Source organism: Acanthochromis polyacanthus, chromosome 4 (genome assembly GCF_021347895.1).
Source record: "Acanthochromis polyacanthus isolate Apoly-LR-REF ecotype Palm Island chromosome 4, KAUST_Apoly_ChrSc, whole genome shotgun sequence".
In the NCBI taxonomy this organism is placed as follows: Eukaryota; Metazoa; Chordata; class Actinopteri; family Pomacentridae; genus Acanthochromis; species Acanthochromis polyacanthus.
The window spans coordinates 20,388,113-20,404,887 of NC_067116.1; the positions used below are offsets into that span (position 1 = coordinate 20,388,113).

The window sequence follows — 16,775 nt, forward strand, 5'->3', positions numbered from 1 at the left end:
GGCTTCAGGTTGTCAATACGGCCAGCTGAGTGTTAGCATAGCCTGCGGTAGAGCAGAGGGCTCTTAGCATCTTTAGAGACTGATACATATTCACACATGAGCCATTGTAGAGCAGAACAGAGGGAACGGTGGCCTACATACATATTTCCAGCACATCTAGATCGGCAGTCACACCTCCGCTGGGAGTGATGATGCTGAAGGTGACTGCTGCTGGAGCTTTAAACAACTGTGCTGCTTTTGTTCGACTTGTGGAAAACACAGAGCCTTATTTTTGTAGAACTACAGACTACATGTGTATCAGTATGAAAAAAAAAGTCTAGTTTGGAAGAGAGACAATAAAAGAAAATTGTACAGAAGACAAATAGTGGATATGATGCAGTGCACAATAAAGGCAGTAGGTCCAACAAATATTTTAAATTCATATCAATTCATCTGTGTCAGTATTTATGAATGTGTTTTTGCATTGTGTGTCACCACAACACAGCATTTCCTTATAGAGGAGCATTTCAAGTCGGAAATTATTTTCTTTCTCAAGATGCAAAAGAGAACTGAAGGATTTTCAAAATGCAATCCCACTTTTATTGCAAAGTTAGACTCAGTTTCTTTTATGAATTTCCCATTGTAAAATATTAAAACTCTGCTGAGGCTGTGTGTTTTTGTGTATTTTCACATGGCATGTTGTGTGTTTGTTTGCTGCACTACTTTAGCTGTGACTGGTGGAAACAGCTGTGATGTCAGAGGGCACGTCTCAGCCAGCGTACAGCTCAACACCTCCACCTTGTGACCAACTGACGGAAATGCAGCGTGCATCCTGAAACATTTGACCTGATTTTCTAAAGGCTATAATTATTTTTGAGAGAAGCATGTAGAGGATGAGTCATTTCTGATGCATTTTGCACTAATCAGAGAATGCAAAAATGAACTTAAAGAGTATTTAAGTGGACTCCTGCCTCATTTATAGCACTTCTTGTGGTGTCATTTTGTGATGTATTTTTCGAATGCTGTCTTTTCACGTGTAAATATGAACTTAGAGCTGATCACAGAAGTAACTACTCAAGTAAAAAAAGGCACAAAAATATGTCTCACTGTTTGTTTTGAGTTAGAAAAACTTACTTGTTGGAGGCACACTGGACATTGGTCAGTACAGTGAAGTTATTCCTTACACTTCGAAGGCTTGCCAGAACCTAAACAAGCAGGGGGAGAGATAATCAGTGGCATTCCTTGAACTTAATTGACTTATAGTTTCATTTTGTGTTGTTTTGTCTGGCTGTAGTGCACAGAATCTCAGTGAGTAACTACTTTTACACACTGCATGCTCATTTAAAGTCTGTACTTGGATATTAATATTTTGAAAACATATTTAATCAGTGCTGACAACCTCACTGCTTAAGAAACATTTTGGGTTAATATAGGACAGGCTTTCTAAGAGGCTGAGGAGCATTTTGAGTAACAGACAAACAGATATTTACCTGAGCAAAAGGCGTTACGATCAGGTCATCGCCATGTCTACAAACACACAACAAAGACAATATAGTTAGAATCATACTCAACATACAATATTCACCAAGTGCCTGGTTTCTGTTGCATTAAGGTTATATGCATATGTGTTCTCTTTGCTTGGTCGAGGTAGAAAAGGAAAACTGCTAACAATAAGCAGTGATTACCGTGACCCAAGCAGCTTTATTACTATAATTAACTGAGAAGGAAGGAGTCAGAGGAGGGAGAGTCGAAATGGGATGGGATGGTCACGGGTCAAAAACAGGAGCGTTTGCAGTGAGACTAACCTGAGCCGAGGCAGGAGACTGAATTACTCATCTGTGGGTTTCCAGTTATTGTCATGTTATGCAATGTCTGGAGTCATGCAGTGGTCATACAGGAAATCCTTAAAACTCAGCCTAACCCCATTACAGAGCATCCATTGAGAGAAACTCTGCTGCCGGGCAGTTTATTAGCACTTTAACAGTGAACAGCAGCAGAGAATTGTGGCCATCAATATGAGTAAAATCTGCTACCACTTCATGCTTAAGCTTTTAAATGATGGGCAGCTCATAATTCAGTATGACTAAAAATGATTTAAATTTTAACTTCCAACTTTTGGCAGAATTTAAAAAAAAAGAGCACATACAATATGTTGTTTTGTACTTGTACAGTATGGAAGCAAATAACTGACACATAGCAGCAGCTGAATAAATGTAAGTTCATTTTCGTCAGAATATCTGGTTGCTCAATTTTGAGCAGTTAAATTCAAACAGTTGTCTGAATTGATTTCTTTCTAGTTCTAGTTTTGGAACTCTGCAAGTTCCTCTGTATGTGCATTTCAATACAGAAGTAACCCCTAAAAAACACGCCTCCGTGTATCAAAGTTTCACATTTAGAGGTTTGTATTCATTAAATAATCTATGCTGACAGCTTACATCACTGGTGATTTGTCTTCTAGCATATACAGTGGGGAAAATAAATATTGAACTCATCAACTTTTTTTCTCATCACATTTATTTCCAAAGATGCAATTCAAACAAAATTTCTACCAGACATTGATATTAACTCAAATAATCCACACATGAAAAGAAATCACAACATTCAGGTCCATAAATAATGATTATGTGGAATTAAGTGCGATAACACAGGAAAAAAGTATTGAACACGCTAACTGAGACTCATCTAATACTTGGTGGAGAAGCCTTTGTTTGCAATGACAGCTTCCAGACGCTTCTTGTATGTTTTAACTAATCGCCCACACTGCTCGGGTGTCATTTTGGCCCATTCCTCTGCACAGATTGTCTGTAAATCTTGAATATTCTTTGGTGCCCTCTGGTGAACCCTTTTCTTTAGTTCTTTCCACAAATGTTCAATTGGATTTAAGTCAGGTGATTGACTAGGCCATTCTAACAGATTGATTTTCTTTTTTGAAACCATTTGAGAGTCAACTTTGCCGTGTGCTTTGGATCGTGCTGCTGGACCTGCTGGAAGGTCTCATCTTCATCATCCTGGTGGATGGCAGCAGATTCATATCAAGAATTTCCCGATACATGGCTCCATTCATTGCTCCGTCAATTATATGAAGTTTGCCGATACCATGAGATGAGAAACAACCCCATGCCATGATGCTTCCACCTCCAAACTTCACTGTTGGTACAGTGTTTTTTGGGTGATGTGCAGTGCCATTTCTCCTCCAAACATGGTATGTAGTATGACAGCTGAAAAGTTCAATTTTGGTCTCATCTGACCAGACAACATTCTCCCAGTATTCTACAGGCTTGTCAAGATGCTGTTTAGCAAACTTTAAACGAGCTTCAACATGCCTTTTCTTGAGGAATGGAGTCTTGCAGGCTGAGCGTCCATAGAGGCCATGGCGGTGGAGTGCATTGCCTATCGTTTTCTCTAACAATTGTACCTGCTGCCTCCAAGTCTTTCTGGAGCACTTTCAGGGTGGTCCTTGGCTCGTTGAGTACTAGTCTGACTATCTTTGTGACTCCCTGGTCAGAAATCTTGCAAGGAGCTCCTGTGCGTGGCCTGTTGATGGTAAGGTGGTGCTTCTTCCACTTGCGAATAATGGCCCCAACGGTGCTGACTGGAATATTCAGGTGCTTTGATATCAGTCTGTAACCAGTTCCATTCTGATGCTGAGCAACAATCAGGTTGCGAATGTCTTCAGAGAACTCTTTGCCTTTACCCATCATGAGGTGTGTCGTATTTAACCGCTTGGTGAAAAAACGACCTTTTTTTACAGGACCATCAATTTGCTCTAGCCCAGCTGATGTTGGTTTGCACTAATTGGAAGTTCAAGTAATAATTATTGACAGATTTCAGGTGGTATAGTGCATTTCCTTGCCAAAGTATACAGCCTTTCCATGGTGTGTTCAATACTTTTTTCCTGTGTTATTGTACTTAATTCCACATTATCATTATTCATGGACTTGAATGTCATGATTTCTTTTCATGTGTGGAGTATTTGAGTTAATATCAATGTCTGGTAGAAATTTTGTTTGAATTGCATCTTTGGAAATAAATGTGATGAGAAGAAAGTTGACGCGTTCAATACTTATTTTCCCCCACTGTAAACACACCATATGGGAATGTTAAAATAGAAAAAAACTTTGATTTGCACCAGATGGGATCCTCAGGGGTTCCGTAGTGATCAAGGTATTGAGTTGCTGTTAAGATTCACATTTTAATTGCAATTATCTGTTTTCATGTGTAACCCTGCTTGCAGTCTAATTCTCTATCTGTGTGCGTGTGCTTAACGCTGGCATGTAAGTGCGTTTGCTACGTGGCCTTAATGTGCTTATTTGCAGTCGTTTCTACTTACAGTTCGGAGGCGATGGAGGAGTTTCGTGACATGGACTTGGGTGACAGATCATATTCACTGTCGGAGCGATAGAGGAAGGACTCTCTGCGCTGGTTATGACCAGGGAAGTTGGTGTGGAGGACCAGACCCGAGCCGGGGGAGGCCTGGGGGTCCAGAGGGCTGCAGCTGGCAGACGGGCCATTCTCCACATCAAAACTGAAAGCACATAAACCCAACGAGGTCAATATATTATTAGAACTTTGTTTCAGTCGTGAGAAAAGTAAAGCAATAAAGCAGAGTTTATTTTATAGATACGACAACATTGCAGCCAGATTTAAGATCAAACCCTCAAAAAAGTAAGTAGAATTAGACTCAAATTTACATAGTAGAGCATTTTATGGAGTCGGTTTTGGAATTCAAACATCCAAATAAGGCCCTAAGCAACAAAACTAAACTCAGAGGTCAATCTATACGCTAAGCGGCCTTTATGTAATTTCAGCTCATTCTTATTCTGATTATCTTTTGTTGTCATCATGAAGCAATCTGTGGACTTGATTAGGTTTGAATGATTAAGCATCTAGAAAGGGGAAGAGGAGTTCTTTAGCAAGTCGACATCCTCTTATCAGATGAGCTGCAGTCACACACTCTCACATAATTATGTAGACAAACACGCACACATACGCTCACCCAAATCTGAAACTGAACATAGACATTGAGCGCTGCTTATTGTTTGAATAATCAATGTAAGAGGACACACCAGGGCAACAAAACACACCTGTCAGTCACGTTTTTTGCTGACATGAAAAACGTGTGGGTTCAAACAAAAGGTGCTATGTTCTAAGCTGTGTGTCAAATTCAGATGTAAATACCTGGAAATAAGAGCTGACATGCTGATCTCTTCTCTCATATTCATTGTTTGATGTCAAACCCTAATGTTTCAGTTTATTGGCCTCACTGTTTCAATACTTTTGAAGGGGAGTGCACATAAAAAGATCTGACACAGCCTGGCAACAAAGAGCATACTAGAGTGGACAGCCTTCATTCACCGGCAAGAAGAAGTGAGAGTGAGGCTCTTGTGAGATGGAGGAAGTGGAGGAATGAATGGAAGGAGGAGGTGGGTGTTACTGAAACGTCACTGAGAGGGAGGAGTTAGTGTGTGGACACCATCATCACAAAGACGGGTTTCTTCAAAGACCCTTTCCAAACAACCGGTCTGCTTGTGACATTTACTTTCTTGACTTTTCCACTGTAGTTTGACTTTCTGTGAGTCGGTTTCTTTCATGACTTTGTCCCGCCATCACTGCTCCTTCTGTATGGTAAACACACACCAGCAGAAGGGGTGCTGGTTACACTACAAACTCTACTCACTGAGAACTCTGAAAGATTTATACTGTTTGTGTACAAAAGGTCACAAAGCTATATTGTGTATATCTTTTGTATCACTGCTCCAATGCAGCCCCTCCTCTGTTTATTATAATGAAATCTGGAATGTACAACGCTTCGGTTCATGGAGGGAAGAAGGTTTTCCAGAGGACAGAATGACCAGACGCTGTAAAGATGTTAAACTTTCTGCAGCTGCAACAGTGTTCCTACATTAAACTATGATAAAGAGCTTTGAAAGAGGCTTTTCCTCCAATGAATAAAGATTTACTGCTTTATGTTGATGTTATTTCCTACCAGACATGTACTTTATCAATTCTACGCTAGGTTTGTAGGACTGAAAGGGTAAAGGTTCTTGTGTTTTTTATCCCCAGAGAAAGTGAGACTTGAAAGGCAAAGGAGCTGTCTTTTAATTTACACAAATGATGGGCATCTAGGTCCAAACAAATATTACTACATGTGTGATATCAGAGCAAAAAATGCTTCTCCAAGGAAAATTCAAAATTCAGTATGAGTAAACTTAACGTGTCTAGCATTTTTCAAAATTTCAGATGTGCAGCATTTCTACACAGTAGATAAACCAGCAGGGAGACAAACAGGATGTAAATGACACAAGACTATCAACTAAATCCTCAAAATGGACAAAGTCAGCCTCAAACAATTAGATCGAGATTAGAGCCAAAGAAAATAGGTTACAGAGGAGTAGTTGTAGGATGTCTGATCCAAAGCTAAGGAGCATCTACAACAAAAACAGGATCTCCTTATAAGAGCCTGTAGTGTTTGCTTTGAAAATCTGAGGCTTCTCCCAGTGGTGAGAGGGCAAAACCCCACTTTCAGATGGATAATGTAATACCTTTCACCTTATGTCAAAAGCTAGATTTTTATGAAGTTTGGAGAGTTCTAGAGAAAGAGAGAAGCTACAACTCAACACACACTTCTGGACCAGAGAAGAGTGAGAAGCTGTAAAATGCAGGTACTATAAAGGTGTTAAGCTGCTGTACTGCCTGGTCTCACCTGCCTGACACAGCAAACTGTGTTGACATTAAATAAGTGGAATACCCACTGACACACGCACACACAAAAAAAACCTTAAATGAGTTAGTGATAAAAAATTGAAATAAGAGGAAGCTTAATGTACTACCGTACTTAGGTGCACAAATACAGTCAGTCACTAGGTATCAGTGATAGTGGGATTTATATTGTGTGGGGATGTGATGGTCAGACTCAAGCAAAACAGAGAGTATCGGAAATACTGAGGCAAGGCAATAAAAAATATATAAATGTATATGTATTTACTCTGGCAAGAAGGTGGAGCCTCAGTGGAGTTACGTGACGATCGGTGTTGGTTTGTCTGTCTGTCATTACTAACAAGTGGAATAACGGATTTGGATGAAATTTTCAGGGCAGGTCAGAAATGACCAATTCATTAGATTTTGGCAGTGATGCAGCTTATAGTCTGGATCCACAGATTTGTTAAAGATTTCTGTATCATTGCAAGATAGTGCCACAGCGTCACTGTAACTATGACGGCAAGTGAACACTATGTCAGCTGCGTGCTGACGATCACGATTGTGATCCTACTACAAATTGACCGAGGCGGACTTATCAGGATTTTTCCCATCGGAAATGACACAAGAAACAATTGACTAAATTGTGGGGGTGTTTCTGAGTCCCATCAATTCTTGCCACATATTTAGGTCATGTGGTTTGGTATCCTTACATTACGTACACGTGCATAAAACATGCCTGTGCTCAGCTCAAGGTCATTTTGTTTGTGGGTATATCAATATTAAATGGTCACATTCTATGTTGTTGTGATTTCTACCACACATTTTTTCAAGATTTCAGCCATCAGAAATGCAGCCTTGCCAGAGTGCTGCTCTCTGAGTACTTTTCTTGTTATGTATGCATCATTATGTGTATAGTATCAACGCTGAATCTCTCCATTGCCCCGAAGCAAGCAAGCAAGAAAGAAGTGTTCGACACGTGCTAGTATTTTCTCTATATAATTTCTATGTTCAATTTTCTGCTTCTGAACATGTCACAATGATGCACTGACATACTGTAAATGAAGAGAAGGAAAGATTAAAAGAAAAGAAGTAACAGTAAAGAAAGCAAATGAACAGTGTACATGCATACACATGCATGCCTGCACTATCATGCATTGAATGCTCAGCCCTGAGGTCAATCCATTGCTTTGTGTGTTGTAATCACGTGCAGAGACAACTAATTCTGGAGCCAGCACAGCCGAGTTTACTCAACCAGACCTCACAACTGTCCACTCTTTTCCTCTCTTCCAAGAAAAGATAGAGAGTTTCACACTAACGGTGGGTGAAGATTAGATAGAGCAGCAAGGCAAATTCAAAAGGCTGGCATTTCCACATGGCCAACAAATGCTTTCAAGACCCATCTGTTCGACAAGGCTTTCAGCTGGCTCAGCAAAAACCCATCAGGCTGTATCTTTTTGTGCCAAACCTGCTCTTAGAGAACTCACACCTACATGCAGTGGATGGAGTCAGGTGAGATACAGGAGAGAAATGGAACAAGATAGCTTGAAACTCAAAGCAGACATGGTCAGTGCTGGTATTAAGACCCTCTGCTTGAGGAAAAGTGTCAATGCTGCAATGCACAAGTACACAAATACAATAGAAAGTTACACATGCAAAACGAAACAAAAGCACTATTAGGAAAAGATTCATTCTGCAGAAAAATGTCCCCAGTGGCTGATTGAAACCGGCAAATACTCAAAGTACTGTTACCACAAAACTGTAGCACATTTCATGTTTTAACTAGCTGGACTCTCAGAGAGCTGGAGTTCTGTCACAACTCTTATATTGTTCATGTGTTCATCATTTCCTCGCTGATCCTTCCTTAGTCTCAGCCACGTGTCACGTTTTTACAGTTCAATGTTCCACAGCCGGTGTACAGGTGTGATGACAGCGCTGTTACGAGAAACCCAGCGAAAGGAAAAACGTGAACAACTCTGTCACAGTCATCAACAAAGATGGTCAATGTGTTATGGAAGATTTACCTCACAAATTTAAGTTTAAGAGTCCTTTGTATCAGAGGTCTTTGTTTCAGAGTTCTTTGTCTTAGGTTATGCAAAATTAAGAAACAAAGTCTCAACGCTGACCCTGTTTTTAATGTATGTAAGTTCAGTCTACTGAAAATCATTGTTGTCTGATGTACTGATGTTACTGACTTTTCAAGAGTGATTAAATGTGGCAGGGTTGAAGCTACGAATTCATAAATTTCATTCCAGTTTTCCAGTCTACATATGTAGTGCACAGAAACAGTGTTTGGTGCTGTGAAACGACGCGCCCCAGATGTGCCTTTGCTGCAAAAAATGTGTTCAAATGTTTATTTGAAACTGATGTGAAGCTTTAATTGTCTAAGCTAGTCTTTGAAAAAATTATATTTTTTTACAGCTATTATGAATGGAGCCAATATAACCTGAGTGAGCATGTGAGGGCATGTTAGTGTTTTAATTTAAAGGGTCTGACTATGCGACACGTTGAATAAAAATTTGTCATTACTAGAGCAGAAGCAACTACCTGCTCTGTAAATATAACATGGATTAATGGTGTCCACAGCAGATAATGAAATAACACTCATAATCAGAGCTTCTCTGTTCTGTGTTTCAACTGCACGTGTGTGTTGTTATGCATACTGGTGAATGTGAGTCCCTCCCACTGAAACTGTTACATGCATGGGCCAGACTGGAGCAAATGGATCAGACCCAAGGACAGACAGGTCAAGAGAATATAACATTCTCAACTTTACGACGACTCATTCCAGCCATTCAGTGTACTGTGCAGTGCTAGTGTGGGCTAATGGTTGTAGTTGGATTTTTTTATTACTCTTTCCAGTGTCGGCTCTCATGTACACCACTTTTTGTGTAAATGAAATGCAAAGGAAGGAGAAGGTGTGGTCAACGTGAACAGGTGCTCTAAAGACATCCAGCCCGGTATTTGACATCCTGAATGTCAAATACAGCAAAACTGCAAACCAGTTTATTTATATGGTTTCTAGAATATACTACCTATTGAGACATCGTAAAATGGGTTGTTTTGTTGGGCAACTGCATTAAATACATTCAATTTACAATTATATAATCTGATATATACTATGTATACACATCTGTTGACTTCAATCATGAGCTAAAACTTATCTATATAACAAAGTATTTTTGTTTAACTTTAGGCTGCGATATGTTTGTCTAGCAGATTATTTCACATAATATTTCTTAACTCTTAAATATTATCAGGTTTTATTTGTTCTGTACTTTCAGTAGCTTGATTTTTATTCATTTCCTAATTTACTTTACTGAATTGTTGTAGTTACACATTCTTCTCTTTATATATCCTAAAAAATTAGTTAGTTCAGTTTACAAAGCAGCTCTAAAGTCACATGAACACTGACATTTAAGGACTGAATGATTTTCTAGGAAAAAAACAACATTTTAACTCTATCTTATGACTCTCTTGTGGCCGCTTGCTTGAGTGATGCCAAAGTTTGAGTCTCGTTGGTCCCCAGGTAGCGCTGACTCCAACTCCTCTTCCAAGAGACTTGTTAGGAAAATAAATATGCTTAACTATTTGAGATTAAAAGATTGCGGCTGACCTTCTGGATCAAACTAGATCAAAAGTCCAGGTTAATATTTTATCTAAACTTTCCACTGCATCTCCTTCTACAGCTCCATTTACAGAATAAAAACTCGGAAAAGCTACCAAGTAGACCGTAAAGCTGGCGTAATTTGTTACATATTTTCAGCTATGGTTGAAAACTAAGCTAAACAAAAGCAGGGTTCTCTAACAGCTCTGCAATTGTTTTCTCAAGTGATGATTGGAAGCCAAAAAGTAAGTCTATTTATCTTAAAGCTGTGGTTTTACACTGGTCTATTTAAGAGGACAAAGAAGGGATATCCAAGAATTTAGCCTTCAATAAACAACACAGAGACATGCCTCTGGAACAAAGGTCCTTTTCTATGGCAAGGGGTATCCTCATGGTTTAGAGGATTAATATTGCTCTCTGGGAAACCAGTCTTATACCAGTCACCCATGCTTTCTCTTTGAAGTCCACATCCTGAACAAAGTCGACATCAGCACTCGAATCGTGCCCGTCAACCACATATACACGCATACAACTTTAAAAATGCAAAGTCACAATCCTCGCTCTGCAGAATCAGGCCTTCGGCTCAGAGACTGTTTATCCAAACAGTTCAGAGATCAAGACCACCACAGTCCAGACACTTTATTCCAATCATGAGCTTCCTTGGTAGATGGGAAATAATCAGTCAAACTAGAATGACTTCAAGGAATCTGACAAGGTGTGACCAGGAATTAAAAGGATCAAAGCGTCACTGGGCTTTTGTGACGCGCAGTTGCATAGATTTTGGTCTGTGGAACGTCTGTAACCCTCCAAAGAGAGACAGATTCTTGGTATTTTCTTGATAGTGAACATGTTTTCTCACTAATTACCGTCTTTATGTCATTATGGTATAGGGTTAATCTGGCATGTTTGCAGTGTTCTGTTTCACTAAAGCAATCAGGAAGTGCTCCCTCTGACCCCAGAATGAATTGCTAAGATGACACCACATTCCTTTCCCATGATCCAGCTGCAACTGTCTAACTGATGAGCACACCAACTGACTGATGGGCTAGCTGAAAAGACGACAGAAGTTTTCTCACAGTTTATGTTTTTTTGTGGACTTTCATTCACCTCTGCTGCAGGTTCACACCAGATGCACAACACTAGACTGGCAGGCAGAGGTTTTCTTTTGCTTGTTGTGATTATATGAGATGCTTTTTCTGGCAAAAATAACACATTTTAATTGTAATTATAAAGAAAAAACAAAGTTTGGGGACTTTTTCAATCAGTTCTTGTATTTGTGAAGAAAAATTCTCTTTAAGTTCATCATTCATTTATGATCAGAGACTTGTGAGAAACTGGTCATTTCTGCCTGTTTAGTTGCCTTGATGTGCTTTAACTAAATTTGATTAGTTTAATAGAAGAGTTTTTCTTTTCTTTTTATTATAGAATTAATTTCAAATCACAATTTTCAGACATAATCCAACTTGTAGTCATAGCAAATAAATTGTGGTTCTCAGTGTAATTGCTTATAAAAGAATCTATAAACGATTTATTAACTACTAATAAAGTAATGAGTAGCAGCCTTTAAACCATTAAAAAATGCCTGATCAAGTGTTTCGCTACATGTAAATTCAGTGTCATTCACATTACCTTTACATTATTATTGTGTCATTATTTATTTCCCTGAACAGCGTGTAAATAAACTTGTTTTGCCTGGCCTTTAAATGTGAAGCAAACACACAGGAATAAAGAATATAAGAAGGAAGCAAAAAACATCAGACATACATAAACCAGGAGATACTATTCAATGTGTATCAGAGTGAGATTATTCCAGATATCTTTTAGACATCAAGTTCAACACATGATAGTTGTAAAGTGAAACCAAAAGCTTGGGGCTGTCGTTTTCATGAGTAACATATACCAACCGACCATAAGCCTGAGAAACGAAACAGTGAACAGGAAACAGTGACGACAAGGACATTTTTTTTGAAAGGATCTTTTTTTTTTTTTTAAATGCATTGCACATTTAAAAAAAAAACTGCCAGCATTAGAAAACAAACAAGGATCATGTGTTACAAGTCATATAAAAAGCCAGCATAGCAAATCACGGTATTAAAACAGCTATAAAAATTTTTACCATGTTATTCTTGGTACGGTTACAAGTTCACCACTTGTTCTGGGAAAATCCTGTACTGCAGTCAGTGAACTTGTCAGAGATGTACTTGGAAGTCAAACCATTAAGTTCTGGAAATATTTTGAATTTAAAATTTGTACTGAGCCAAAAAGTTTTTCTTGAAAAGTTTTCAAGGTTTTCAAAAAAAATATTGCGTACTTAAAGTCAACTCACAGGCCTTAAATGGGACAACAAAGACTACCCAAACCAGTAAACAAAGCCCAGTCTGTGTAAAATATATCACTGGTTACCAGGAACCAGCAGTAAATTGTTCATTGTTGTGGTACCAGCTCAGTCTGACAAAACAGGCTCTCCATGATGCAGACTAACATGATTGAGATCATAACCTGCTGAGCTTCATTTCAACTCAGTGGAATCCAAAACAAAGTGCTGCTACTATAAACAGTAATAAAACGCACTCAAACACTCAGAGGACACGATAAAGACGAGCGGACCAGTCGTGCTTTTCTTCCTAGGAAATGACTCCACTTCCAGCTCTGAGACAATGCTGACCATCCAGCAGACTGACTGTCATTTACTGGCAGAGTCGGGCAAATCAGTATCCTGTTTGCTGAGTCATGTGTCTGCAGGTGTACCGGTTCACACTCTGTGGGATGCAGCACTCCTAGGATGGATTCTGAGGAATAATCTGAGGAAATATGATGACTGCAACTGTTTCCACTCATCTGCTGGTTGCTTTCTCAGGGAATCATTTTGTATGAAATAAGCCAGAAAATATGTTCTGGTTTGATACTTTTTCTGTTACATTTCCTTTTGATACAGCGTTGTTAGAGTGCTTATGGCCACTTCAGCCATTTTCAAGACACGACTTCAAACTAAACCGCCATCATTTGTAAGATGATTCCTATAAAACCATGAAATAAACAGGCCAATATTGCCTTTTCTGTGGTTATTACATTTCTAATATATTACAATTTTACTGAATAGTTGCTTCCCAATAAAGTCAGAAAATGTCAGCATAATTTCAGAGAGATTCTAAATGCATTCCAGTATGCAACAGTTATATGGTTCGCAGGAAAAAGACTTCTATTTGTGAAACTTAAAACCTAAAAGTCCACGTTGTGCTGCATTTCAAGGTAACTTTTAACTATTTAACGTTCATGTTGTCCTGCAGGTCAAAATTGACCCGGTTTAAAGTTTGAAAATGTGGGGGAAAAAATAAATTTCACTGTGAAACTTCTAATGTTCATATTTTCAACATTTTTGGGAAATCTTTGAATATTTTTTGGTGGAAAAAAGAAATGTTCAAAATGTTTCTTAAGAACACTCTCAAAAAAAAATCAACCAAAATCCAGCTAATTTCGCTGGATTTTGGTTGATTTTTACATGAATGTTATTAAAGAAAATATTAGAAGTTTTATTGATATATATATGTAATCATTTTAGATATTTTTAGCATTTTTTCGAAGATTGTTCCTCGTTTTTTTGAAAATATTCACAAGAATTTTCTTGCCAAATTTGGGGGATTTTTTTAAAATAAAACTTCTAAGAAATTATTGGAATTTTCTTCCTTAAGGTTTTGCAAATTTTCTGAAATCTTGTCAGACAGGGAAACTGTTTTTTGGTGCCCGTAAATGAAGACAACAGGAGGGTTAACAACTGATGATACAAAGGTGAAAGGCTGTGAACTACTTACTTTTAATCAAACTTATCCTCAAACTGCTAGTACTCAAACTGTGCTACATATTCAATCCAAAGAAACAGAGATTACAATAAGCCTTGTAAAAGACATAAGCCAATAAAGCCAGTTTGTCACAGAAGCCAGAAAATGTCAGAAGAGTTTCAAATAGATTCTGTGAATACATTCCAGCATGCAAAGGTTCATGACTGGAACAGGACAACAGACATCTATATGTGTGAGTTAATACCTAAAAGTCGTTGTTACACAGCATTTACAGACATATTGAAGTGCTGACAGAACAATGATTGCACACATGTCTGCTACTCACTTTCAATTAAGTTCAAGCTCATTTGTCATTCATGTGTGATTAGTGGAATTTTATCTACAACTTTAAAATGGTCCTACAACTTAAATTCAAAGAAAAAGCAACTGCAGCTTTATTTTGCTGCTGAATGTTAAGACAAAACGAATACTCGCTTTGCTCAGTAAAGCAGAGGCACTGAGTGTCATCGACTGGGAAAGAAAGCATTCTTAAACTTTGAATTAATCTCTTCCTTCCTGTGTGTTATGGTGAAGGGAAACCAGTGACCATTTGTCTGTCGGCTTGTGCAAACAGAGGTGCTATGGTAACACCTCCTGTTTGTCCCACTGTTAGCCAAGGTTTAAATATTATTTTTTCCACTCACACTTGAATTGGATCTTGTTATGTTACTCAGCGATTGGCCTGTAAAGTGTTGCAGACTGAAGGGGGGAAACGGTGCTGGGACCAGGGGGAGGATCCTAAATAGACCTTTCTGTTCAGTGAAATGTGCCAGAGCTCTGACATGCCCCAGAAGGACTGATGAGATGACTGAGTGATCCCATCAGTCCGAGCCAAAATAGAAATTGAATTTTATGTTCCAAAGATCTCCTTACATGAGCAGCAGAAATACCTAAAAATAGGATAATTACCCGAGCTAGTCCAAACATGCACATGCTGAAGCAGACATTTCCCAACACACAAACTTAAGCAATTCTACAGGAGCAAAGAGCCCGAGACTCAAGAAATCAAAATGTTGAAGGTCAGTCATCTTGTGATCGTTGACACAAAGCAATCTGAACATTAACAGTTAAACTGACACACAACCTGTTTATTTTATTGCAGCTTAACTTCTGCTTTACTTTAAACAGTGCACAACCTTGCCTTGCATTCTAACATCTGTATGGAATTATTTCCACAAGTGTTCTTTAATTTTCATCAAAAAACCTAAAATATATAGATAGAATACATTTACAGATCTTATCTATGATGCAGGATTTCATCAGTAGTCCCATTATATAATGTCCACATCACATCTACATTCTTTTATTCACGTGGCCCTAAAGAGTGTTGGCAGCCTGTCAATGTGGAATAACCAATTAACATTCATTTAATCATTCATCCATCCATCCATTCACAATAACCAGACAGTTTGCAGTAGGGCTATGGGTTTGGGAACAATATCCACCTTTAGACAGATTTGATTTGCGATATAATTTCTTAAAGTCAAGCTTTAAGCTCATTATTCACTTTGCAATAGATTTAAAACATGTGATGGAGCAATACCACATGAGATGCCATTAAAATGCAACAAAAAAAGTTCGTGAAATCATTACTACTCTACCCTATGTCCTAAAATTGCAATTTGCTAATTGCAATCATTCCACCTGCAACTCCATAACTGATTGATTGTTCAGCCCGAGTTTGAACTTAAGGCGTCTTTACTAGATGTGCACGTTTCTCTGTGCAATCTCTACTGGCATCAGATATTTTCTGGGGAAAACACAGGAAACCCAGGCCCATGTGGTGACTCTGATGTCCACTTACATATCTGATGAAGCTCCCTTAATCCACAGTTATAAATAAAACATAAACACTCATTTTATACAAAACTGTGTTGCTTCCAGCCTATAGTGGATTTTCCCCACTGACCCACAATGAAAGTATTCATTGTCAAGTCTGATGATTTCTGTAATATTTTCATTACTAAATGAACAATCTATTCTCTAGCCCTGCACACAATAGCACACAAATAAAAACATGCAGCATTAGAAATATGCCCATAACCCACTGTTGGTCCTAACCTTTCATTTATAAAAATACACTCTAAAACCACACTGAGAATCGGTGGGCTTTTGTCATCTGTGCCAAAAAAAGAAAAAATTCAGGATTCCAACTGGATACAGGACTTATTAATAGAAATGAGGCCGCTAACGTAATCATAATTATACATGCACATTTAGGTACAAAGTCATGTGGCAGCTGCTCTCATTCAGAATCATTTACAGTCTAAATACACAACCCTTATGAGGAAATGAGGAAAACACAAAGCAGCACCGGCCGACGGTGCGATGATGAAGGAACAGAGTTTACAGGCAACCACGGTGCATGTGTGAGTGTTTATGTCTGGTGGATGTGTGACGTGACAGATTATTTATGGCAGAGAGGTGGCAGAGAGTGATGGACGCATCTGAACTGAAATGCACTTTTGCAGGGATTGTCTGGTGGAATACAAAGATGATAAGAGATGAAACCGACAGCAGAGACAAAGTGAAAAACAGGAAGAAGAAGAGAGAAATGTAGCAGGTTGTTTCTTTAAAAACATTCCTGGGCTGGTAAATTGCAGCGTAGCATCTCTTTTCCATTACTTTCCCTGGTCTGTATAAAGTCAGGCTGCCCA

The 16,775-nt window shown here is 38.6% G+C and overlaps 1 protein-coding gene across 3 annotated transcripts in view; it reads right to left on the reverse strand.

Annotated features, from left to right (window-relative positions):
* pde4ba (phosphodiesterase 4B, cAMP-specific a) overlaps positions 1 to 16,775 on the reverse strand; it is a 219,614-nt gene that overhangs the window by 62,827 nt on the left and 140,012 nt on the right. For all 3 annotated transcript variants that reach the window (XM_022199765.2, XM_022199766.2, XM_022199767.2), the window contains 3 exons: positions 4,310 to 4,504; positions 1,470 to 1,506; positions 1,114 to 1,184 (listed from right to left, as the gene is read on the reverse strand). In XM_022199765.2, the coding sequence (XP_022055457.1) occupies positions 1,114 to 1,184; positions 1,470 to 1,506; positions 4,310 to 4,504 (303 nt within the window). The remainder of the gene's footprint in view (positions 1 to 1,113; positions 1,185 to 1,469; positions 1,507 to 4,309; positions 4,505 to 16,775) is intronic.